General features: G+C 37.5%; 1 protein-coding gene across 1 annotated transcript in view; it reads left to right on the top strand.

The window, feature by feature from the left end:
- The first annotated feature begins 26 nt into the window (after positions 1-26).
- STX17 (syntaxin 17) overlaps positions 27-26,844 on the top strand; it is a 77,358-nt gene continuing 50,540 nt past the window's right edge. Inside the window, exons 1-3 of the mRNA XM_050761517.1 lie at positions 27-100; positions 9,211-9,395; positions 23,046-23,111. Of these exons, the coding sequence (XP_050617474.1) occupies positions 9,273-9,395; positions 23,046-23,111 (189 nt within the window). The 5' untranslated portion in view covers positions 27-100; positions 9,211-9,272. The remainder of the gene's footprint in view (positions 101-9,210; positions 9,396-23,045; positions 23,112-26,844) is intronic.

The raw sequence follows: 26,844 nt of genomic DNA, 5'->3' as shown, positions 1-26,844 counted from the left end.
GGGGCGGGGCCTAGACCAGCCCACCCCTCGCGATGCCCCGCCCCGTCGCTCCTGCGCCTGCGCCGTGCGCACCGACCGGCCTCGAGCGCCACGGCGGGAGGTAAGGGGCTCTCTGGAGGCCGCCTCTGGGGGCGTCGGGCCCTGATAGGCTTGGTGGGCCGGGCGCCCTGTGGCGCGCGCAAGAGGCGCTGGGAGGCAAGTGGGGCATTGGATCAGAAGTGCGAGCCCCATGGTGGCTGCTCCTGTCTTTCAGAAGTGGCGGAGCCTCTCTCGGTTTCGTTTTTGGAAGCTTTATTAGAAACTGGTATAGGGAGGCCGCAGACGATGCGAGCCGGACGGCCTTCCGGGGTCGCAGGGTGGAAAAGTTTCCGACGCGCGTCCTGTCTCTGGCGCGCTGTAGGCCTCGGGTCGCCAGGGTCGCTGGCGTCTGGGTTCCGGGACAGACCCGCGCATCCGTTCGCTGGTGGGGGCGTTTGTTGTGTGTGGCCCAGGTGTGCTGTGGGTGACACTGCGAGGAATGACGCGACGCTCGAGGGTAGTGGGGAGTGGACAGGGAGCGAGAGGCCGAAAGCCCCTGCTCACCAGACCCAGAGGTGGTTCGCAGAAGGTCCCACCCCTTGGCTCCCTCCTTTTAGCTATCTGAGGTTCAGAGAGGAGACCTCACATTGACTTTTCTCTCCAAATTCACTGTCTCTTCCGTAACTCAGAAACCCAAAGCGGCGGGCCCGAAGAAATCGGGCGCCACCAGTATCCCGAAAAGTGGGACCTCTGAGCCGATGGAAGGTGTTCGTCACTTTTGGGGGCTGGGTTTTCTGAGAAATGGGGTCTTTCACTTATTATAACCTCCCAAGTAACTTACTGGGAAACATAAGTATTATGGTACCCATCTCATATTAGTTGTAAGCACTACATGATAAAGTTTGTAAAGCACCTGGCACAGTCCTGGCACTCCTCTCTCCAAGTATTAATGCAGTGAATACCATTGCAGTTCTTTGACTTCTAAATGTTTCTACCTGTCTTACGTGAAACATCTTCTTATACATAAAAAACCTTTTTATTTTGAAATAATTTTACAATTACAGAAAAGTTTCAAAAGTAGTACAGAGTTCCCTATTGCTTCCATTAATAATTTTTTAGATACCATAGCGCAATTATCAAAAGCAGGAAGTTAGTATTAGTATAATACTATTAACCGAATTACTGACTTGTGATTTTTTTTTTTTCCTGTATTAATGTCCTCTTTCTATTCCAGGATCTACTCTAAGACCCGACATTGCAGTTAGTTGTCTTGGGTCCTTGGTCTTCTCCAGTCTGTGACAGTTCCTCAGTCTTTTCCTGTCTTTACATTGATAGTCTTTTTCAGTCTTTATACTCTTTCTGATCTTTACGCTTTTGAAGAATGCTGGTCAGTTATTTTGTAGAGTGCCCCTCAAATGGGGTTTGTCCAGTGTTCTCTCATGAGTAGATTAAGGCTATGCTTTTTTGTTAAGAACACAAAAGTGTGTGTGCCCTTCTCAGTTCATCATATGAGCGTAGCTGATAGATATGACTTATTGCTTGTGAGGTTACTCTTGATCACTTGGTAAGAGAGTGTCTACTGGGATTCTCCAATGTAAAGGTCTTATTTTTTCTCCTTATAATTAATTGACATCTTGGGGGAGCTTTTAAACTGTACGCATATCCTGTTTCTCCTCAGACTTTCCCTTGCTAAATTTCACATCCATTGGTGGATCTTGCCTTCAGCAATTATGACTATGGTGTTCTAATGATGATTTTCTACTTTCCTCATTTCTTTATTTATTAATTGAAATTATTCTGTAAGGATGAGCTGCGCTTTTCCCATTTGTTTATTTGTATTCCGTTATTTATTTGTATCCATGTGGACTCAGATGTTTTTCTATTGGTTTTTATCTTACACTTGTGTTATTTTATGTGTGAAATTGTTCCAGCTTTGATCATTGGAGTTTTTTTTTTTTTTTTTTTTTTTTTTTTTTTTTTTTTTTCAGGTTGCTTTCTGTAGCTTTTCAGCATGCTTCCATCCTCTTTTTTTTCTTTTTTGGAACTTCCTAATTTTCTGGTACCATATGATGCCCCAGGCTCATCATATGTTTTCTGTGCCTCAGCCCTGATAATCAGCCACTTCTCCAAAGACCCATAGTTTCTTTTTTTGGAGAATAGTATTTAAACACAAAGATCTGTGCTCTAGGGATGTTCATTGCTCTGGGGTAACATTACTTCCAGGGCCCCACAGAAGACACCAGTCTATACATATGCATACCCATGTATACACAAAGATCTGTATTTATTTCTGTATTTATTTATCCATATATTTTTTAAAAACAAAAGTTCATCCCAGTAGCTTTGCTTCTAGTCTAACACCACAGGGTTCATTCTAGTTTTGTCCCTTATTTTTAACTTCTTTATCTGACAGTGAGAAATCTGACTCTTGTAGTCTACAAAATGTTTTCTTATTTTTCCAGTCCTAGTATACACATAAAGTACTTTCAGGATTTCTGACCTATATTCCTGTGAGAAACACATTTACTAAATAGAGGACAGTGTAGTTCCTTTTGTCTCTAGTCTTACAGTATTCAGTTAAAATATTGTTTTCTAAAGTGGCTTAGATTATTTTTCTTCCTCACTTCTTTCAGTGTGGTTATGCTATTCATTTATAATACAGTTTATGTTTTTATAGTTTCTATTCCATTTTGGAGGGAAAGAGTCTAAAGGTAGACTAATTGAAGCTCCTCCATTATCATGTGCTATGCATATTGTGCTATTTGACTAGAGTGATAGGATTAGCAATGGTGAAGAAATATTTTAGTTCAGGCAGCATCTATTGAACAACAGGTGTGTTCAAAAAACATTTTGATAGGAATGATGGTAGATATAAAGATATCTCTTTGCAGTATAGAAAACAAAAGAGGCAGTGTGATAGATTGGGAAATGTTAATGTTAGACAAGTAATTGATATATTTAACATTTAATAACCTTTTATGAGAGAATAAGAGAAAGACATCCTCTGTAGTAAAACAGATATGTATGACATGAACAGGCAATTCATGGAAGTAAGAAATGCAATGGTTACAAAAAAATAGTGAGAAAGAATGAATAAAATCTAGTACTTGATAGCAGAACAGGGTGACTATAATAATTCAATTGTACATTTTAAAATAACTAAGAGTATAACTGGATTGTTTGTATCACAAAGAATAAATGCTTGAGGTGATGGATACCTCATTTACCCTAATGTGATTATTACACATTGTATGCCTGTATCAAAATAACTCATATATCCCATAAATATATACCTACAACTAATATATACCCACAAAAATTAAAAATTAAAAAAAGAAGAAATGCAGCAGGGCACGGTGCCTCATGCTTATAATCCTAGCACTTTGGGAGGCCAAGGCAGGTCGATCACCTGAGGTCAGGAGTTCGAGACCAGCCTGGCCAACATGGTGAAACCCCATCTCTACTAAAAATACAAAAATTAGCAGGGCGTGGTGGTGCGTTCCTGTAATCCCAGTTACTTGGGAGGCTGAGGTAGGAGAATCACTTAAACCCGGGGAGTGGAGGTTGCAGTGAGCTGAGATCACACCACTTCACTCCAGCCTGGGCCAAAAAAAAAAAAAAAGAAAAGAAAAAAAGAAATGCAAATGGCTGATAAATCCATCCCGTTAGTAATTTAAGGAGTGCAAAGTAAAGCAATAATGAGACATCATTTTTTTCACCAATGGCATATCTTTTTTTTTTTTTTTTTTGAGACGGAGTCTCGCTCTGTCGCCCAGGCTGGAGTACAGTGGCCGGATCTAGGCTCACTGCAGGCTCCACCTCCCGAGCTCATGCCATTCTCCTGCCTCAGCCTCCCGAGTAGCTGGGACTACAGGCACCGCCACCACGCCCGGCTAGTTTTTTTGTATTTTTAGTAGAGACGGGGTTTCACCATGTCAGCCAGAATGGTCTCGATCTCCTGACCTCGTGATCCGCCTGTCTCGGCCTCCCAAAGTGCTGGGATTACAGGCTTGAGCCACCGCGCCCAGCCTCACCAATGGCATATCTAAGAATGATAATACTAAGTACATTGGTTGGAATATGGATAAATGGACATCGTGTTATGTTTCTGGTAGGAACATAGTAGGCATAACCTTTTGTGGGATATGGCAATATATATTAAAAAAAACTTTGAAAAATCTGTCTGCCTAATAATTCTATTTCTAGATATTTATTTTTTATTTTTATGTAAATTTTTTCAATTAATACACAATAATTTTACATACTTATAGGATACATGTGATATTTTGATACATGCATACCATGTGTAATGATCAAATCAGGGTATTTGGGATATATATCACCTCAAACATTTATTTTTTTTTTTGTGTTAGAAGCACTTCAGATCTTCTCTTCTAGCTATTTTGAAATACGCAATAAATTATTAACTATAGGTACCCACTGTGTTATTAAACATGAAAAATTTATTCCTTCTATCTAGCTGTATGTTTGTACCCATTTACCGACTTCTCTTCATCCCTCCTGCCCCTTCCCATCACTCTACTTTCTACCTCCAGGAGATCAACTTTTTTTCCCTGTTTTTATTTAAGAAATGGGGATCTCATTATGTTGCCCAGGCTGGCTTCTAATTCCTGGGCTCAAGTGATCTTCCTACCTCGGCTTCCTGAGTAGCTGGGAGTACAGGCTACATGTTCCATCCATGTTGCTATAAATGACAGGATTTCATTCTTTTTTTTTCTTTTTTTTTTTTTCTCCGAGACAGAGTCTCACTCTGTTGCCCAGGCTGGAGTACGGTGGTGATATCTGGGCTCACTGCAACCTCCGCCTCCTGGGTTCAAGCGATTTTCCTGCCTCAGCCTCCCAAGTAGCTGGGAATACAGGTGCATGCCACCATGCCTAGCTAATTTTTTGTATTTTTAGTAGAGACGGGGTTTCACCATGTTAGCCGGGATGGTCTCGATCTCCTGACCTGGTGATCGGCCCGCCTCGGCCTCCCAAAGTGCTGGGATTATAGGCGTGAGCCTCCACGCCCAACCCATATTTTTTTTTTAAATGGCTGAACGATATTTCATTGTGTATATATACCAAAATTTCTTTATCCATTCATCCATTGACAGACACTTAGGTTGATTCCGTATCTTGGCTATTGTGAATGCTGCTGCAATAAACATGGGACTGTAGGTATCTCTCTGATACACTGATTTTCTTTCCTTTTGATAAATACCCAGTAGTGGGATTGCTGGATCATATGGTAGTTTTATTTTTAATTTTTTTGAAAAGCCTCTGTACAGTTTTTTGTTTTTTGTTTTTTTTTTTGAGACAGGATCTCGCTGTGTTGCCTATGCGGTAGTGTAATAGTAAGAACACCATTTCCTGCAGGCTCACACTTTAGGGCTCAAGGGATCTTCCCACCTCAGTGTCACTGGGACTACAGGCACACACCACCACACCCAGCTAATTTTTTTTTTTGTTTTTTTTGTTTTTTTGAGACGGAGTCTCGCTCTGTCGCCCAGCCCAGGCTGGAGTGCAGTGGCGCGATCTCGGCTCACTGCAAGCTCCGCCTCCCGGGTTCACGCCATTCTCCTGCCTCAGCCTCCCGAGTAGCTGGGACTACAGGCGCCCACAACCGCGCCCGGCTAATTTTTTGTAATTTTTAGTAGAGACGGGGTTTCACCGTGGTCTCGATCTCCTGACCTTGTGATCCGCCCGCCTCGGCCTCCCAAAGTGCTGGGATTACAGGCGTGAGCCACCGCGCCCGGCCACCCAGCTAATTTTTAAATTTTTCAGAGAAGAAGGGTCTTGCTATGGTGCCCAGGCTACCCTCAAACTCCTGGCCTCAAGTGATCCTCCTGCTTCAGCCTTCCAAAGTGCTGAAATTATAGCTATGAGCCACCATACCCAGCCCATACTGTTTTTCATAATGGCTGTACTAATTTACATTCTCACCAACAGTGTATAAGAGTCCTCTTTCTCGCCGGACATCATGGCTCACGCCTGTAATCCCAGCACTTTGGGAGGCTGAGGCGGGTGGATCACCTGAGGTCAGGAGTTCGAGACCAGCTTGACCAACATGGCAAAACCCCGTCTCCACTAAAAATACAAAAATTAGCTGGGCGTGGTGGCATGTGCTTGTAATCCCAGCTACTCGGGAGGCTGAGGCAGAAGAACTGCTTGAACCCAGGAGGCGGAGGTTGCAGTAAGCCGAGATTGTGCCACTGCACTCCAGCCTGGGCGACAAGAGCGAAACTCTCTAAAAAAAGAAAGAAGAAAAGAAAAAAGAGGCTTCTTTTGCTACATCCTCACCAGCATTTGTTATTTTTTATCCTTTTGGTGATAGCCCTTGTAACTGGGGTGAGATGGTATCTCATTGTGGTTCTGATTTGCATTTCCCTGATGATTAATGATATTGAGCATTTAAAAAAATACCTTTTGGTCATTTGTGTGTCTTCTTTTGAGAAATGTCTATTCAGGTTCTTTGCCCACTTTTTTATGGAACTGTTTGTTTTTTTGCTGTTGAGTTGTTTGAGTTCCTTATACATTTTAGATGTTAGTCCCTTATTGGATGACTGGTTTGCAAATACTTTCTCCCTTTATATAGGTTGTGTCTTTGTTGATTGTTTCAAAGAAATAATTATAGATGGCAGTATGGATTTATGTGTAAGCAGGGTAATTACACTGTAGTTTGTAATAGTGGAAAATTGGAAACAACCTAAATAGCCAACAATAGCCAATGTGTAAAATTGTGAAGCATCTATGTAATTATAGAAAATTATTTACATGGAAACATTTTTATTATACTTCATCATGCTATTCAAAATAAATGTTTTATTTTCTTTCATCCACCCATTTATTCTATCCGGTAACAGTGTATTCTATTCATTGCTATTCCATATTCTATTCTTGCTATTCCACTCCTTTGGGTTTATTTTCTTTATTGTTAAAATATTCCTTTTAGTACTTTTAATGAGGAGCTTGGCAATAAACTCTCTTAGTCCTTGTATGTCTGAAAATGATTATTTTGCTTTCATTCTAAATGATAATTTACCTGGGAATATACCAACTCTCTCAGCACTTTGAAGGTATTTCTGTCTTTTAATATCTTGCTCTTAAAAGCAAGATATTATTGCTTTATCTGTCTTTTATCTCTCATTTGTTTTTTTATGATTCTTGTTCTTTAATGTTTTGCAATTTCCCTTCCATGTATTTAGGCAAATTTGGTTTCTTTTTAATTTATGCTGCTTGAGGCTGATGTGCTTTTTCAGTTTGAGGTCTTACATTTTAATTATCAGTATATTCTCTTTGAATAATTCCTTCTTACCATTTTCTTTGTTCTTTCTTTCTGGGACTCCTACTTGTTATTGAGCTTCTCATTTTATCCTTTATGTCTTTTTTATACTTTTCATCTTTTTATTCCTCTGTGTTCTGAGTGATTTCTTCCAATCAATAATTGTCTCTTACCTATATAATTTACTGTTTAACACATCTTTTGAGATTTTCATTTCTAGAGGTTTTACTTGGTTTATATTCAGGCTGGCCTCTTACTGTTTCATGATATCTATTTTTTAAAAGATTTTATTCCTTCCTTTATGTTTTTGGATATTTAAAAATATACTTTCTTTAATTTCTTTTTAAAATTATTTTATTATCTTTAGTCCATTAGCTATGAATTTTCCTGTTTTGTTGGGTCTGTGGATGGTCTCTTTTGGTAATGAATTTCTCCATATGTCCCCAGTTTCCATTCACTCTTGTACCTGTTTTACTCTCTTTGTTTTTGTACCTGGAGATTTTCCTTTTTTACTTTTGAACTTGTGTCAGACATAAAAACCAAGTTACTAATGGGTAGGTATTAGAGGCAGTCTGTATAACTAACACATCAAGATTTTCAACTGTGAAAGAAAGGGAATAAATATTTAATGTTTTGGGGATGATAGATCTCTGAGAATCTCTTGAAACAGTGGGCTCTATTCTCCAAAATAAACTACATTCACTTTTTTTTTTTTTTGGTAGAGATGGTACTTCGGCATATTACCCAGGGTGGCCTTGAACTCCTGGGCACAAGTGGTCCTCCTGCCTTGGCCTCCCAAAGTACTGGTATTCCAGACATGAGCCACTGTACCTGGCCCCTTCATTCATAAATTTTCATAAAGATTCAGGGGCTCCACAAAGTTTGTATGTGAATTCCTGTCTCTATAGACCCTGGACTAAGACAGCACTACTCAGTAGTATTAACATTCTCAACTTAAAATTTTTTAAACATGGGTGAGGTTGTGGTTAATGAAATGGCATGAAAGCATGGTTTACAACGGTGGCTTTCAAGCTTGGTTAAGCTGTGAAGCCCGTTATTTATATAAGCTCTGATAAGCTCCAATTCATAAAATAGTTGTAAGTAAAGTTTCTACAACTGAAGTGGGGGGTGGGGTCCTGGAACATGCTCACCTGTATACCCTACCCTTGTACTCTGGCCCCAAATGCATACCCTTGGACTTTCTGGAACACTAGTAGGAAACTACTGGTGGAGTGGAAAAAGTATTTCAATGTAATTTTAGAAAATCTGGGTTCTTATTCCAGCTCTGTCACTGGTTATTTGAGTCAGTTATAGGCAATACTAATCACTTTATTGAAAATGGAAGAGGCAATTTAAAGGATATCAATGAGAAAAGTTGCATATTATGTTATAATATATTTGAAGTTGTGTAATTACAAAGTTACATTATGATGACATTAGATGTGAAGTTTGATACAAGCATCAGTGTTAAGCCATTTGATACCTTTTTTAAAAGGGTTATTCAATGTCCAAGATAGATCAGAAAATGAAAACTTGGATAGTATACTCCTATTTTTTTTTTAAAGTATTTATAAACATACATACATACTTACATAGAAAAAGGCCTGGAGAGACCTATGCCAAAATGTAAAGAGTGCATTTTGTACTCTTTGTAAAAGGTGAGGAGATGACTGCTGACTTTGTTTTTTTCTTCATTTATTTATATTGTCTGAACATTCTAAAATATAATTTTTGTAAAGAGAAAAAGATTTAAAAATCAGTGGTTTCATAAAGAAAAAACAAGTCACTCAAGCTCAACATTAAGTTGATATGTATTTAGAATAAATTGTAAAACTAATTAATTGTTGGCTTTTAAAAATAGTGGAAACTAATTTGAAAACATTTTTAAAGAAATATTTTTCTTTTAGGTTTTTCTATATGAGTGGAGAAGACAGCTGTTACCAGGGAGGTCATATATCATTTTTTTAGGATGTCTGAAGATGAAGAAAAAGTGAAATTACGCCGTCTTGAACCAGCTATCCAGAAATTCATTAAGATAGTAATCCCAACAGACCTGGAAAGGTTAAGAAAGCACCAGATAAATATTGAGAAGGTGAGCTGTTTCATTTACTACCACAAGAAATAATTACATAGTCTGATTTATATTGCTTGTTCATTTCAGCTAAATTTAGAGTATTAGATAAGAGGCTTTGCTGAAACACCTAGCTCCTATTGATTTAGCAACATTATGCATTTTTTTAGCTGGTTTTTCTGTTCTGCATATATACCTCTCATATATTCCTTTTTCTAGGAAGGGATATAGGAATAGAGTCTATACTTTTGTGTTTGTTTGTTTAAGAGACAAGGTCTCGCTCTGTTGCCCAGGCTGGAGTGCAGTGGCATGGATCATAGCCCACTGCAACCTCAAACTTCTGGACTCAAGCTATCTACACACCACCATGCGTGGCTAACTTACTTTTATTTTTCGAAGAAACAGGTTCTTGCTTTTTTGCCGAGGCTGGTCTTGAACTCCTGGCCTCAAGCTGTCTTCCTGTTTTGACCTCCCAAAGTGTTGGGATTACAGGTGTAAGCCATGGCGCCTGGCCAAGTCTATATGTTTTTAATTGTACATATTGAGGTTTTAGGCAGTTAGTAATTAAGATACAAATTGATTGACAATACACTCTAATGTAAAGGCAGAGAACTTTGGCTAATCTATCTGCCTTAATTTCATTCACCCCATGGCAAGTTTTTGAACTTTGAGTGTGTGTCTTTCGGTAACTCATATCCTCTTTAGGTGTACATACATTAAAGAAGTAAATCATTGTGAGGTATGAGGGAATTTCCTTACTTCACTGCTTCCCTTTGAGGAAAGCTCACAACTGAGAAATACTGCCTAAGTCAGTTGAGGAAATAGGTAGAGGGAAGATGAATTAGTCTCAGGGACTATGGTAGAGGTTGCATAGAACCTGCCCTGGTCGGTGAAGTGGTTGTGGCGTTTTTGGAAACATCAAGTTTACTCAGTACTGAGCATTAATTTGGCAGATTATGTTGTCTTATTTGCTATGGGACAGGTTAGTGATATTTTTTGCTTCAAGAAGACTTTTCCCAGAATAAGTCTTAAGCTGCAGAACCTTCATTCATTCATTCATTCATTTGAAGGTTGGGAGTAGAGGATATGGTCATGAAGCCTTTCAATATAAACATTATTCATTACTTAACTCAGTAGCATATAGAAGTCAGAAAAGTGTCCCTCTTTCTTCCATAGATACCATCTCTCTTTCTAGAATTCAAGTCCTTTTAAAAGCGGAGAAAATCAGTTCTGAGAATATTAAAATGAAAAGTTTAATGCAAATATGTAAGTCTTTCTAGAATTCAGGATTAGTATTTTGTCATCCCTGCATTTCTTTCTTCTTTACTTATAAGCAATAAGTAATACTGTGACTTTTAAGGATGGAGAGGAATTGTTTAGTAAATGGGTTCTTTTTAACATGAATGGAAGCAAATTAAGGCCATTTCTTTCCTTTATTATCCTACTTTTCCTTTGAGGTTTGGCATGTCTGTCTTAGATTTTCTTTTTCTTATGTTTATTCTATACAAAAGTGCCTGCTGTCAGTACCCTCAGATCCTTGCTATATGTACCACCCAATCAGTCATCAATGGAAAAGCCAGGTGGGTGGGGATAGAATGGTTATATTACTGATTTCATTAATTGTGCCAGATGTCACAAGAAGATTATTCTAGAGTTACATCCATCCATCTCTGCCGGACATTTTTTTCTTTAGCATTTTATGAAATTTTTACTTACTGTGGAATTTTTAGACAGTATCAGAATAATTATAATTATAATGTAGGTGATATCATCTTAAGCCAAACAGTTAATTTTATACTGATCTATGTTTTATTCCATATCCTGGATCATTCCACTATATCTAGGATGTCTAGCTTAATTATGAAAGCAACTTTTTTTTATCTATATAGGATTGAATAACTTATTTTAATAGATATGTTATAGAAATGTAAAAACATTTAAAAGCTGCAGGGCTCAGTCTGGACAAAAGAGTTAAGAATTAAGTTTGGACTCCAGGTGTCTGACAGTGCCTCACTTTCAAAAAGGCATATTATTCTTGGAGGAAAGGTGTAGAAAGATAAAATATTCATTATGCTGGACATCAGTCATCCAATATGAATTTAAAAGAAGAAAGTCAGACTGAAGGGAAATTGAAGGTAAGCCTTAGTGGGGTGATTCTGCAACATCTGAAAACAATGAGCGTAGTGTGCTGTGGACACCTGGAGCTGTATTCCATAGGTCCTTCATTTTATTATACAAGATAAACTTGATTAGAATGTAATCCTGAAATTTGAAGTGTTATCATTCAGCTTTCTTGGCTAATGTAAGATAGACTTAAGCATTGTTAATAGGAATGACAAGATAGTAAGCCTGTAACATAATTTTCTTTGTTTTGTATTGTAAGGATTTGGGGAAAAACTTACTGTATAGCACATACTGTATTAATTATATGGATAAGGTACAAGAGGCAGAAAACTAAAAAATCATATGTTAAATAAGATAGAAATTTTTTTGTTTTGTTTTGCTTTTGTTTTTCGTCTCATAGTAACAGAGGTAGTCCAGGGGTACAGTGGCTGCTCAGCAATCTTCAAAGATCCAGGCTCTTTTTATCTTACTCTCCCATCCTCAACTTGGTTCTACCTTGTGTGTAAAATGGCTACTCCAGCACCAGCCATCACATCCACATTCCAGCTTGGATGGAATAACCACAATCATACCTTTTCTATGTTCTTTTTTCTCTCAGTGCATTTGTTGTCTCTCTCTCTCTCTCTCTTTTTTAAATAGAGACAGAGTCTCACTCTGTTGCCCAGGCTGGAGTGCAGTGGTGCAATTATAGCTCACTATAATGTTAAACTCCTGAGTTAAAGCAATCCTCCTGTCTCAGCTTCCTGAATAGCTAAGACTTCCGGTGTGCTCTACCATGTTCAGCTAATTTTTAAATATTTTTGTAGAGACGAGGTCTCACTACATGGGCCCAGGCCCATCTCATCTCAAAGCCCTGGCCTCAAGTGATCCTCCTGCATTGGCCTCTCAAAGTGCTAGGATTACAGATGTGAACAACCATGCCTGACCTCTCCTTTTCTTTTAAAGATAATTCTCTTTTCATTTTGTGGATGCAGTATAATAACATCTTTCTACAGTTTTTTTTTAAGTTTTCTTCTGCTTCTTTGTCCTGTTTTTCCCAAGTCCCTTTTCTCTTTCTTTCTTCTCTCTCTCTCTCTTTCTTCTGTTTCAGCATATAGTATTATAGGCTTTTCTTGGCTGACTGTTGATATTTTAAAGTGCTGATTGGAAGGTATGTGTGTAAATGTGTTTGTGTGTATGCATGTGGATAGCAGGTTAGAGTGGGGGCTTTGCTGTCTGGAGGGGTGAATAGCTGAGAATCTATTTTAATTGGAGAACCACTAGATATCAGTAACTCTAGGTCTTGTTAGCTGTTCAGTTTTAAGAAAGAGCAATCCTCCATCTCCTACCTGTTGGGGTATGTTTATTTTTTCAAAGGTGATAGTTGTGGCAGGGGTTGGGGTGGGGAGGTTGGAGGGGTGGATATAGTATGAATTTTGTGACCAGCCTTTTAAGCCAGGGGAAGGAAAGTAGGGGAGGAGGTGAGCAGGCTCACCACCATTCAGATATTTATTGTCCAGGCTTAATCTTCCTGGTTGTGGTGTGGTAACTGATCCCTGCCCTTAGCTGTGCTTGGTGTCCAGGATCCTTAGCGTCTCTAGCCTCTCCAGAGGCTGTCTCCTATAGTATTGTCTTGTGCAGTGGTGGAACAGGGCAGTTGCTTGGGCAAGTATAGAGGGGATCTGGTGGACTACCTGTTCATTACATAAACTTTCAACCAAACCTTTTGCATTTTGCCCCACCATACACTTCCATCAGGTTACCTGGTAGCTGGTACCTTCAGTTGCTTAGTCATTGTTTAGAGACGGGGTCTCACCATGCTGCCCAGGCCCATCTCATCTCAAAGCGCTGGCCTCAAGTGATCCTCCTGCATTGGCCTCTCAAAGTGCTAGGATTACAGACATGAACAACCATGCCTGGCTGTGGCTTGCTTCTCATTGCCACTCTCCCCCACCATGCACCCCTTCTACAGGCTTACATTTTAGCTTTCTTTGGCTTGCTGAGTCAGTTACAACATATCCATACTCTTCCAAAATGTTACAAAATGTTAAATTTTTTTGTTAGTTGATGTCTTCTATTCTATTCTCATTATTCTTGTGAATTTATACTTTCTAAAGTTCTTTGTTGTCATTTAGTGGGATTTTGGAAAAGAGTAGAGTTGAATATTTGTGTTCAATCTGCCAGGTTTAATGAGAAGGGAGATTATTTATTATAGGAAATAAATGTTAGCTTTTCATAGATATTTATTGATGTTTGCTGTTTCTTAGATTGTTAGCATTGAAGAATATGTAAAAGATGGATTTTTTTTTTTTTTTTTTTTTTTTTTTTTTTTTTTTTTTTTTTTTTTTTTTTTTTTGAGGCGGAGTCTTCACTTTGTCGCCCAGGCTGGAGTGCAGTGGCACCATCTCGGCTCACTGCAAGCTCCGCCTCCCGGGTTCGCGCCATTCTCCTGCCCCAGCCTCCCGAGTAGCTGGGACTACAGGCGCCCGCCACCGCGCCCGGCTAATTTTTTGTATTTTAGTAGAGACGGGGTTTCACCGTGTTAGCCAGGATGGTCTCGATATCCTGACCTCGTGATCCGCCCGCCTCGGCCTCCCAAAGTGCAGGGATTACAAGCGTGAGCCACCGCGCCCGGCCTAAAAGATGGATTTTTCAATCCTCAAGAAGTTTGCAGTCCAGTTAAGGAAATAAGATAGGAAATAGTCAAAGAATGATAAGAGGCAGCATATAATTACTATGAAAATGGATGGCATGAGCTATTCAAGCAACATGAAATCTGAACTGTGTAGTATAAAATCAGACATAATCAGTCTTATTTATTGTTAATCTGTGATTACAATGAAAGTATTTTTCACTTCTCTTTTTAGTGTGTGACTATCTGCTTTGATCTTTTAATCAGCTTTCTCAACCTCGTTCCTTTTTTCTGACAGAACCCCATTCAGTTTCCTTCCTTTGTGTTTCAAGATAGGCAAGCCTCAGCACAGGTGGTGAATGATGATGGTCTGATGAATGCGGTAATTCCAATCTTGTCAATGTTTGGTTACCAGTGAACAATAGACATATCCTGTAGTTCTGGCCAGTTATACCTGAGGAAAAACCTGTTTGGGATATGGAAACTGGAAAGATTTTCCTGCTGTTATGAAGATATACAGATATGCATGGAAGGAAAGAGTCCCCATCTTCTTGGTCTTGTGTGTCTTCCTGTTGTATCTAGAACTGTAGCCAATCCTCTTGCAGCCATTAGGGGACAAATCTGAGGACAAAAGCTCCTTATTGATAGTAGTAAAGCAGCAACATAGAACTTGGACACTTGATGACCTTGTGAGCTTCTGAATTAAACTAACGTAGAGTCATCCTACTTCTAGATTGCTTTGTATGTGAGATAATAAATACTTATTATTAAAGCCATTTTTAATTTTGGGTTTTCTGTTGTTTGCAACCCAAAACGTAGTACTTGGCTAAATTATGGCACTGCTTTAATCTACCCTCCAGTGCCGCCATGCAAAGAGACAATACCAAAATGATATTTTGTGATAGTAGTGCTGTTTAGCAATGCTTGTCAGGGATCTCAACTTAACTAAATTTGTAAGGAGTTACTTGTAATTTTTTTCACACATATCATTAAATCATTTTAAGTTTTTTTCTCCTCAAACATTTGGATTGATAACTTTTAATAGTGTTTCCTAATTTAGTTATAAAATCGTGTAGTAAACAATAGGAATCTGAATTATTCCTTATTTTTCTTATAATTTGTTACAATAAGAAATAAAGTCATCTAGTTCATCCTCCACTTGATATAGTAATCTTTTCTAGTTTTCTAGACAAGTGAGAAAATAATAACAGTGGAGGGAGTAGTTGTTGTTTTCATTTGCTGAGTGCTGTGTTAGGTGTTTCTATATATCATAGCATTTAATCCTTATAGCATCATTGTAGATTAGTTATTGTTATTGCCTTCGCTTTTTAGGTGGAGAAAGATTTAGAGTAAATTACTTGCTTGAGATGTCAGTAAATGTGTTAAACTTCTAATGTGCTTGAAATGTAGTGTGCTTCTGAAAAAAAGTGTGTTGAATGAATGAATATACATATACATGTATAGAGCCTAAGATTACATCATTTTAGAAGCCACTCTATACTGCCAGCTTTTTAAATTGACTTTGTAATCAACTAAATGAATTCCATAAGACTTTTTTTTTATGTGAATTATATCTATTGAATCAGATCACACCTATTTCTTATACTGGTGCAATTGCTCTTTTTAATTTAAATGCTGGACTTTACAGTTATCATTGTTATATTTGTTATTATGTGGAATTGTGATCTTTCATCTATGTTAATCCTTCTAATTTATGTTATGTGCAAATTTGATAATTATGCATTCTTTGTTTTGAAGTCATTGATGAAAATGTTGGACAGGAAAGGGCCAGAGCATACTGGTATACTGTCACCATTTCTACACGCTCTCCCAAACCATCTCACTAATTATCTAGTATAGAATTTTCCCCAAGATTCACATTAAGATTTACAGCCTGCAGTGTTTTAAATATACTTTCTTTTGTGAAAATTGGGTCAATATTTGCAAGTCTCTAGGAACCTTACCAATTCTTTGCAGTTCTTCATAGATAAGCAGAAATATTTCTGTGATCACATTTGCAAGGTCTTTTGGTTCTCTCGAGTGTAATTTCCCTGGGCCTGTTGACTTGAAATCATTTAAAGTATCTAGATTTGTTCTTAATCTTCCTTTGATTTTTTTTCATCTTAATCATTTTATTTTAGATTTTTGTATTTTGAAGATCATTTTCCTCAATAAAGAAGGAAGGTGTAAAAACTATAGAGTTGAATAGTTTTGCTTTCTCTTTTACATCCATTGACAATATCCACCCTATCATTTGTCACCTTTCAGACTCTATTGCATAGCTCAGTTACTTCCTACTCAACACTCCTGATGATACCATCCCCAGTCAGATATAAACACACCACCCTTACACAGTACTGGGCCACAGACCTTAAGGTTCATAGATTTAACATTCACATGTTTTTTGTTTTTGTTTTGGCTTTCAGATTATTTATCTCCTGGTCATCAAAGATTTCCTTTTTCTGTTTACCCAAAGGGAACAGGAGTCATTCTGTGTATTGGAAAATGTGACCATATTTGGTGAGGGTGGAGGGGTACAAAATACTGTGCAAATGAGGGATATTTACTGCCTTCTTGACTGTAGACTGAAGGAGGCAAGGACTTTGACATTTTCCCCAACGCCTATCTGTATTTCCAGTGCCTGTCACATAGTACATGCTCAATAGATATTGATTGAACTAAATAAAATTGTCCTTATCTACTGTCAAACTATAACAACCTAGAAGCGGATAGTCTTGCTGAACGAGAACATCAAGAAGACAGGAAGGGAGCTGAAGATATCTCTGTCAAGTCATCCTCTGTGTCTGTCATGCGTCCCACATGTGTGGTCCTAAATGCCACTGTCTCACAGTTGGCCTCTTACCAGGACCTAAGCCCTGTGGAGACAGCAACTTGCAGAGCCCCATTTAAGGGGTGGGCAAGATGGAATCACTCTGCTTAAGGAAGGTCTTCCCTATTCATGCTTTTGAAGCAGGAAAAAATGGGACTATCATTCACTAGTCTAATCTTACTGCTAAAATTAGACTGAGTGCTCCATCTCCAAACCTATAGGGCCGTGGTGTGGTGTCTGTCACACAGGCCAAAAGTTGTTCTTCCCAAGGTCCGGGCAGTGGAAGCAGTATAAACACTGATCAATGAACTCATCTGAATTTTAAAAGGATGAAGAAAATTGTTCCTCTCCACTGGAGGAACTTTACAAATGACCTTGACAAAGAAACCTCTCAAAATCTATAGAACCAAATTTTTTTTACAACCCTTTTTTATTCCCTTTTCTATGTCCTCCTTTTCCTCCTCCTCCTTCTTCTATTTATTTTCTCACTTTCCTTTGCTCTCTCTCTTTTTTTCTTCCAACTTTTATTTTAGGTTTAAGGAGTATATGTGCAGGATTATCACATGGGTAAATTGTGTGTTGCTGGGGTTTGATGTACAAATGATTTCACCAGGTAGTGAGCATGGTACTTGAACATTCACATTTTAATAATTCATGGGAAAGCTGCAAATGTCTATGATATTAGACAGTTGTAATAGTAAAACGATAATCTTCCTCATAAGATTATTGTAAGGATTAAGATATTATATGAAAAAAGCTTGCATGCAAGGTTGATACTTGGAAGTGGAGAATATAACAAGTGAGTTAGGCTACCCAGGCATTCAGCATAGGCACTGTGAATGGAAAAATCAACACGCAACATGTTTTCTCTTATACTCTCACTCAACAACAATAGTCACCAACACAGAAGACTTCTGTTACCAAATGTGTGTGAGTTGCTCCCCATATTTCAAGCAAGCAATCAGTTCAGCAGACCCTAGCTTAGGTATCTTCCAGTTGAATTCAATTCTGATGCTATATACCTAGAGATAGCCTCCGAAACCACAGTTTGAGAGCCAAGTGCCACAAGACCACGCCCTTCCCTCCCACCAGTCACATGTCCAGGCCCTTGGAACTTCTGACCAACCAGCTTCAAGTTGGAGTTCCCACAGCTCCCTTTTTGAGCTCGATTAATTTGCTGGAATGGCTCACAGAACTCAGGGAGACAATTTACCAGTTCTTTATAAAGGATATTACAAGGGATACAGCTGAAGAGATGCATAAGGTGAGCTATGAGGAAATGGGTGCAGAGCTTCCATGCCCTCCTTGGAGACACCACCCTTCAGGAACCTCCATGTGATCAGCTCTCTGGAAGCTCTCCAAATTCTGTCCTCTTGGGCCTCTTATGGAGACTTCATTGGATAGGCATGATGGAAGCATGGACAACCATGTCAAAATGTGATTGGACAAAACAGGTATGGTCTAATAGTAACAGACTGAGTGGAGAAACCCCAACAAGGCCTGTCTGTTCAGATTCTTATTGGCCTCTCCATGTATCATGTCTTCCTCCAGGGTATGGGGCAGGACCCCTTCTGACCCACAATGGGTTTGGAGTCCTGCCATTGGCAGGTTCGGAGGGCAGGAGGGCAGAGAGAGGTTCTGTTTCCTGAGGTCTGCTTTGGACACTGAAAGTGCCCCAGCATTGTAACAAAAGACTAACAAGGGCCATGGGAGTTATGGTCAAGGAACTGTGGACAAAGACCAATGTATATATATTATATATATATAATATTTATATAATCATAATATCACAGACACCATCAGTTAATAGTTTCTAATGCATTAGATTCAGAACGTTTCTGAGATATATCCTTTGTGTTATTGGTTTTGTATTTTTGATATTTGGTAAGCAGAGTGAGGTGAGTTACTCTTAACTACCCTATGGGGTAGATATTATTTATCTTCAAGATACAAGTAATTCTCAGTTTATGGCCTGCAATCATTGGGCCACCTGTTAATGTTAGGTAGCTTTCTGTAGATTCTTTGATATTTTCTATGTAGACAATCAAGTAATCTGTGAAGACAATTTTATTTTTTTCTAGTCTTTGCCCCGCCCACCCTCTCTCCCTTCTTTCCTTCCTTTTTTAATCTTATTGCCCTGGCTAGGGCCTCCAGTATGAAGTTGAGTAAGAGTGGTGAGATCAGACATCCTTACCTTCTTCCCAATATTAGAGAATGGTCTTTCACCACTTAAGTATGATGTTAAATGTAGGGGTTTTGTAGATTCCTGCTATCAGGTTGAGAAAGTTAATTTCTATTTTTTAGTTTGCTGAGAGTTTTTATAATGAATAAATGTTCAATTTTGTCAAATTATTGTCTTTAAATCTACCATCTTGCTATTTTTGTCTATTTGTCCATCTGTTTTCCCTCTTTCTTTTGGTTTAATTAAATATTTTTTATGATTCCATCTTTTTTCTTTTGCTGGCTTATTATACCTCTTGGTTTTTTATTTTTTATTTTTTTAGTAGTTGCTTTATGGTTCAGAGTATATATCTTTAACATCACAGTCTCTCTTCAAGTAATGTTATATAATTCACTTCACATATAAGAACCTTTTAACAGTATACTTCCAGGTCCTCTCTTAGGGTCTTTTTACTATGGTTGCTATACATTTTACTTCTGCATATGTTATCAACCCCATTTGTTTTCATTATTTTTGCTTTAAATTGTGTTATTTTTTAAAGAGATTGTAAAAATAAGAAAAAATATTTATATTTACATATATATCTGTATGTGCCATTTTCAATGCTCTTCATTCGTTTGTGTAGAACCCGGTTTCTGTCAGGTATCCCTTTTCTATCAACTTGAAGTACTTTTTTAAACATTTCTTCTAGCACACCTTTCTGCTGGTGATGGATTCTATCAGCTTTTTTATGTTTAAAAATATCTTTGTTTTGCCTTATTTAAAAAAAAACTTTCTCTGGGGATAGAATTTTAGGTTGCATTTTCTGTCGTTTTCAAATACTTCCAACATGTTGTCCACTGTCTTCTGGCTTGGATTGTTTCTCACAAGAAGTCTTCTGTCATTCTTATCTTTGTTTCTTGGTACTTCATGTGTCTTTTTTCTTCCTGTTTTTAAGATTTTTTTCTTTATTTATTTTAAGTAATTTTACTGTAATATACATTAGTATAGCTTTCTTCATTTTTCTTGTCCTTTGAACTTCTTGGATCTGTGGTTTTATCATTTTTCTCAAATTTAGAAAATCTTTGGCCATTAAGTTTTTCAAATTATTTTTCTCTCATGGAGTCCAGTTACATGTATTTTATATTGTTTTCATTTGGCCCATGACTTGTTGATCTTGGTTAATTTATTTTCAACTTATTTTTCTCTGTGTGTTTCATTTTGGATAGTTTCTACTGCAATTTCCATAGGTTTACTAATCTTTTCTTCTGCATTGTCTTATCTGCTATTAATCCCATCTAGTGCATATTTTAATTTCAGATACTCTTTTTTAATTCTATTAATTTAATATTTTAAAATATCTTTTATGTCTTTTCTTCTAATGTGCTTATATTTTCTTCTACCTTCTTGAATACATGGAACACATAATAATAACTGTTCTTAATATCCTCATTTATTAATTCCATTATTCCTATCATATCTGGGTCTATTTCTGTTGATTGGTTTATCTCATTGCATATCATATTATTCTGCTTTTTTGCATGCATGGCAATTATCTTTTGGATACCACACATTGTGAAATTTACTTTATTGGGTACTGAATATTTTTAAATTTCTTTAAATATTTTTTAGCTTTATTCTGAAACACAGTTTAGTTGGGAACAGTTTGATCCTTTTGAGTCTTTCTTTTTTCTGATGGAGTCTCACTCTGTTGCCCAGGCTAGAGTGCAGTTAAACAATCTCGGCTCACCGCAAGCTTCGCCTCCTGGATTCACGCCATTCTCCTGCCTCAGCCTCCCGAGTAGCTGGGACTACAGGCGCCCACCACCACGCCCAGCTAATTTTTTGTATTTTTAGTAGAGACGGGGTTTCACCGTGTTAGCCAGGATGGTCTCGATCTCCTGACCTCGTGATCCGCCCGCCTCGGCCTCCCAAAGTGCTGGGATTACAGGCGTGAGCCACCGTGTCTGGCCTTGAGTCTTTCTTTTAACCTTTCTTGCTTAGGACCAGAACAGCCTTTGGTTCAGGGCTAATTTTTTCCTACAAAGAGCAATACTTCGGAATATTCTACCTGATACCCAGTGTATTCCAAGGTTTTTCCACTCTGACTTATGGTCACATGAACCATTTCTAGCCTTGTGTGATCTCCGGGAATTATTCTACCTGTTCTTTTTCTGACCACGGGTACTTCTCTGACATGCATGTGTGGAGGAGTCCTTTGCTGAAGACTCAAAAGGAAAACCCTGCAGATCTCTAGCATTCTCTCTCAGCGTATTCCTCTCCTCTCAGTGCAACTAGCCCTTCACCATGCAGCCCTCTCCTCTCTGGTATTCTCTGATCCATGAATTCTGATAGCCTTGACATCTACAAATTCTCAACTCTGTTTCCTTAGTGTTAATTTTTCTTGAAACATCACAACAGATTAGTAGTGGGCAATAAATTTAAAAGTGGTTTATTTTCAAACATGAACCTCTGGCTTCCTTTCTCAAACTTTTATTACTGTTATAACACTGCCTAAAAGAGCTTTCACACTGGATCTGATGGCATCAATTAAATTTTTCCTATAAATGAAAGTGGTTTGGTAGTGATTTTAAATTTATGTTTGGTAAAAACATGTTCAGTATGGTCTGATTGTTTTTTTTTTTTTTTTTTTTTTTTTTGAGAAGGAGTCTCACTCTGTTGCGCAGGCTGGAGTGCAGTAGCACGATCTCAGTTCACTGCAACCTCCACCTCCCGGGTTCAAGTGATCTCCTGCCTCTGCCTCACAAGTAGTTGGGATTACAGGCACCTGCCACCACGCCCAGCTAATTTTTTTGTACTTTTAGTAGAGACGGAGTTTCACTATGTTGGCCAGGCTGGTCTCAAACTTCTGACCTCAGATGATGCGCCCACCTCAGCCTCCCAAAGTGCTGGGATTACAGGCGTGAGCCACTGCGCCTGGCCAGTCTAATTGTTTTAAGCTTAATAGTTATTGTTTAGTTCTTAGATGATGTAAAAATTTTAGGAGTATCAAAAGAAGTTTTTGCTGCATCATTCTTTACCAAATTTTAAGAATTGTGCAGAACAAGGAATATAAAAACGCCCTAGAAATTTTTTTAGTGCTCTACTCTTATAATCTATGTTTTCTATGCATATATGAGGGCATTTTTATATTTCTGTCCTTTCAAATTATTTCTAGGTTGATTTTTTGGGGATGTATAAAGTACCAAAAATGTGTTTAATGTAGCTGGTCACATCTGCTAACATTTTAATTATTTGATTTTTAAATTTTGAATAAAAATAATATATGATATTTGGTGTTGATATTTATATTCTATATAAATATTCAGCTATAATGTTATCACATATTCCTATGGTTCCTATCAAATGAAAAAATTCCCATGATTCTGTTCCCAATTCTTTTTGGATGATACTCTGAAAGGTAACAATTGCCTTGGTAAAAATGAAAACATATATATTAAAAGTTCAGTCTCATTTTTTATTTACTCTCTAGTCTGTGGTTTCAGTGTTACTTTTTTAAAATTCAGATTTTTAGTTTTCAATACTTTACACTATCATTGACAAACATGTACAATTTTTCATATACAATAAGAATATCTTATGAACACTGTTCTTTTTATTTTTAGTATTATTTTACATTCTCATTCTTTATATTTTCCATTTCAGGAGTGTTTGCAACATAGACAAAATACATACTCTTTTTCAGTAAAATAAAATAACCTGATTAGTGGGGGTTTTTTGTTTATTTTATGATTTCCATAATTTTGTATGCAGTATTCTTAATAATTTCCTACTTGTATGTGTTTGGAAAATTAATTACCACTACTAAATCACTATCTTCTCTAGCTCGTATGAAGTTTGGGTAGGTGAGTGGGAATTTTTGTGGTAATGGGATAATCCTTTAGTGATGAAAAATGTAATACCTCCCCCCTCTCTTTTGTATAGTATCAAAGGTGTAGAATCTGGGACAAGTTGCATGAAGAGCATATCAATGCAGGACGTACAGTTCAGGTAAGGCTATTATATTTTTTCTGCTAAATCAGTATGAAAAAGACAGTCTTAAGACAATTTTGCTAAAATATTACCTTTGCAGCTGAACCCTTTTATATACATTTGTTACTATTTCCTTAAGGATACATTTTTAGCAGAAATTGCTGAATCACATGCCATACATATTTTTAAAGTTTTGTTTTATTACCAAATTTTCCTCCAGAAATGATACACAGACTTACACTCTCACAAGCAATGCATTTTGTAAAATCCTTTAACATTGGTATTACTCATTTCTTAAATTTTTGCTAATTGATAGATTAAAATTGTGCCACTTTGTTATTTTAATCTGGATTTGTAAATGCTTTGAAGGGTGAACTTTTTTTCACGCTGCCTGGACAGTAATTTTTTTCTTGTTAATTGCCTGTTAATATATTTGTATATATTATATTATGTTGATGTCTTTTGTGAGAGCTCCTTATAATTTGAAAGATATTGATCTTCTGTCTATAATTAGTATTGCAAATATTCTTTGCGAGTTATTTACTTTTTAAAAAATAATATGTGTACATGGTTTTAAAAGCCAAATACAGATAGATGGCTTATAATATCCTATATTCTCCACCTACAAGTCCTCCTACTTGGAAGAAACCATTGTTAATCCTTTTGGCCTTTCTTCCTGAAATTTATCTCTTTATTACTAAATAACATGTGTAGACTGATATTTCTTGATTAATCAGGTTTAGATTTTTTTTTCTTATGGTAGGTGAAGCTCTAGCTTCCCACCTTGCTCTCCTACTTCCCTTCCCCTATATAATTACATATATTACAATTTTTGGTTAAATTAATATAATATAAACTCATCATATGGATTATGGAGATACTGTTTTCTGATAAGTCAAATAGTGAAATACAGTACCACCTTTTACTTTTTAAAAAGTTAATAATTGCCTCATTTTTTAGTTGCCTGGCTTTCTGTGTATCTGCGGTTAATTTTCTCTAAATGCTCCACATCTATGTCACATACTATCAGTATTATTTCTTTTTCTTTCTGTTTTTTTTGTTTTTTTTTTTTTTTTTTTTGCGACAGAGTCTCACTCTGTTGCCCCGGCTGGAGTGCAATAGCGCAATCTCGGCTCACTGCAACCTGTGCCTCCTGGGTTCAAGCAGTTCTCCTGCCTCAGCCTCCCGAGTATCTGGGACTACAGGCGCCTACCATGCCTGGCTAATTTTTGTATTTTTAGTTGAGATAGGGTCTCACCATATTGGCCAGTCTGGCCTCAAACTTTTGACCTTGTGATCTGCCTGCCTTGGCCTCCCATAGTGCTGGGATTACAGCCATGAGCTACCGCACTTGGCCAATAATATTTCTTATATGCTCAAATATATCAGTTCCATTCTTTATTTTAAAGATTTTCTTCTGAACTCTTCTTCCCCCCACTTCCTATGTGGACTTTCAAGACTTGTTTTGCAACTCCTGTTCTGGGACTTTCCTTGGCTGCTTTTCTGTGTTTACATCTCTATTTTCCTAGGTATTATGCCCTCCTCATTTTTGGTTTATTCTGTTGTTTTATTGGAGTAGTCTTGCAGTAGCCCTCTAATTAAGGGTACTTTGGAGATAAATATAAGTAATTGTATTTCTTTAAAAATGCGTTTATTTTCTCCTGATATGTGATTGCTGATTTCACTAGATATAGAATTCTAGTTGGAATTCTCTTTCAATATTCAAGCCTTTCTATCTTTTTTTTGTTTATACTTAAAAAAGCTAGTATGATATCATTTCCCAGTTTTTTGTTTTGTTTTGTTTTGTTTTTTGTTTTTTGAGATGGAGTCTCGCTCTGTCGCCCAGGCTGGAGTGCAATGACACAATCTCCGCTCACTGCAATCTCCACCTCCTGGGTTCAAGCGATTCTCCTGCCTCAGCCTCCTGAGTAGCTGGGACTACAGGTGCATGCCACCACACCCAGCTAATTTTTGTATTTTTAGTAGAGACGGGGTTTCACCATGTTGGCCAGAATGGTCTCAATCTCTTGACCTTGTGATCCGCCCACCTCAGCCTCCCAAAGTGCTGGGATTACAAGCATGACCTACCGCTCCCAGCTGATTTCCCAGTCTTTGTATAGGTCCTGGTTTTGTTTGTTTTGTTTTTTCCCTCTTTGGGAGCTTTTGTGATTAGTTCATCCCTGGTATTCTGAAATTTGATGATGATGTCATTGTGTTGGACTGTTTCTTTCTAAAAATTCATGTTCTTTAGTTCTGGGTAATTTTCTTAGATTTTTCTTTGGTCATTTATTCTTTTGTGTCTTCTCATTTTGCTTTTTTTTTTTTTTTTCTCTTTAATTCTAAAGGTCAGCAAACTGATTCAGAGGCTATGTCTGGCCTCTGTCCATCCCATTTGCTTACACATTTCTTTGGCTGCTTTCACACTGTAACAGCAGAGTTAAGTAGTTGCAACAGAGACTGTATGGACTACGAAGCCTAAGCCATATACTCTCTGGTTCTTTGCAGAAAAAATTTGGCAGTCCCTGTTCTCTTGGGTGTTGGAACTCTTGGGTTGCTTGTCTGATTTTCACTCTATTTTCTGAAAGATTTCCTCAGCTTTCTCTGTAACTTTTTCCTTTGAATTCTTTTTTTCTGCTATTATGATATTTAGTTTACAAGAGCTTTTTCTTGTTCTCTTTTCCTTTCTTGATAGCATTGTGTTTATGGGTGTAATAGGTTTTTTTGTTTGCTTGTTTTTCTGAGATATTAAAAACTAGATTGCTTGTCTTCTGGTGGACTTCACTTAAGGGTGCTTGGGCAAACTGGCATTTTCCTTAGGGATACCTCCAAATATCAGTATCTGGAGGTTGTTCTTATTTAGTTTTCTGAAGAAGAATTCTCATTTTCCCCCTACGGCAGGTAGGTGCTCATCTTACAAAGTTATAGAGGAAGATTAGATAAAAACTTTTGGGCTTTCTTCAGTACAGGCATTTTAGCCCTGTGCCTGATGTTTCTGAATCTAGAGTCAGTTGCTCCAAAGAATACATCTGTGGTCCTCTTGAATTCAGAAAGGTTATTATAGCTGCAGTATAGTGATTAAATTATGATAAAATGAAATGAATTCAAGAGATCATTAGGAAGGGTTACAGAGGTCCAAGAAATAGATGTTAGTAGCTTAGAGATAGTGGAGATGAAGGAAAACAGATTGATTCGAGATTTAGATTGAAATTTGACTTATCTCTCTATAGCTGTATTTAATGCTTGCTAACTAGATTATAGGCCTAACAAGTAGAGACTATGTCTCCACTATTTGTATATTCTGCAGCACCTGGTGCCCAGCAAGATTTGGTGTCTATTGAATGCTACTGAGCATGTTAATGATTTAATGAGATTATTATGACTTAGATTTCTTACCATCTTCGCTGTTTAATCTATCATTTAAAAATCACATGATTTGGTTGAGACATTGGCTGTGGTCAAAGTATTTGTTTACTGATTTTTAAAATTTGCATGTATATTTACCGTATTGACCTCCATCTGGCATAAAAGATTTATGGGTGCCATTAGAGTAGTAAGATCGAAGCTATTGTTAGATATAGGTATTTGGTGAGTTTTATTTATATCTGCTCTGAATTTTGTAGAAATCAAAGATTTCTACTTTGCTAGTTAGTGTAAAAGTTACTTTGGGACAAATAATCTCATCAACAATTATCACAGATTTTCTAGATTTATCATCATTAGATTTACATAGTAAGAGCTATATTGTCACATT

Source organism: Macaca thibetana, chromosome 15, assembly GCF_024542745.1.
Source record: "Macaca thibetana thibetana isolate TM-01 chromosome 15, ASM2454274v1, whole genome shotgun sequence".
Lineage (NCBI taxonomy): Eukaryota > Metazoa > Chordata > Mammalia > Primates > Cercopithecidae > Macaca > Macaca thibetana.
Note: the sequence above shows the minus strand (reverse complement) of the source record. Positions and strands in the feature narration are given on the sequence as shown.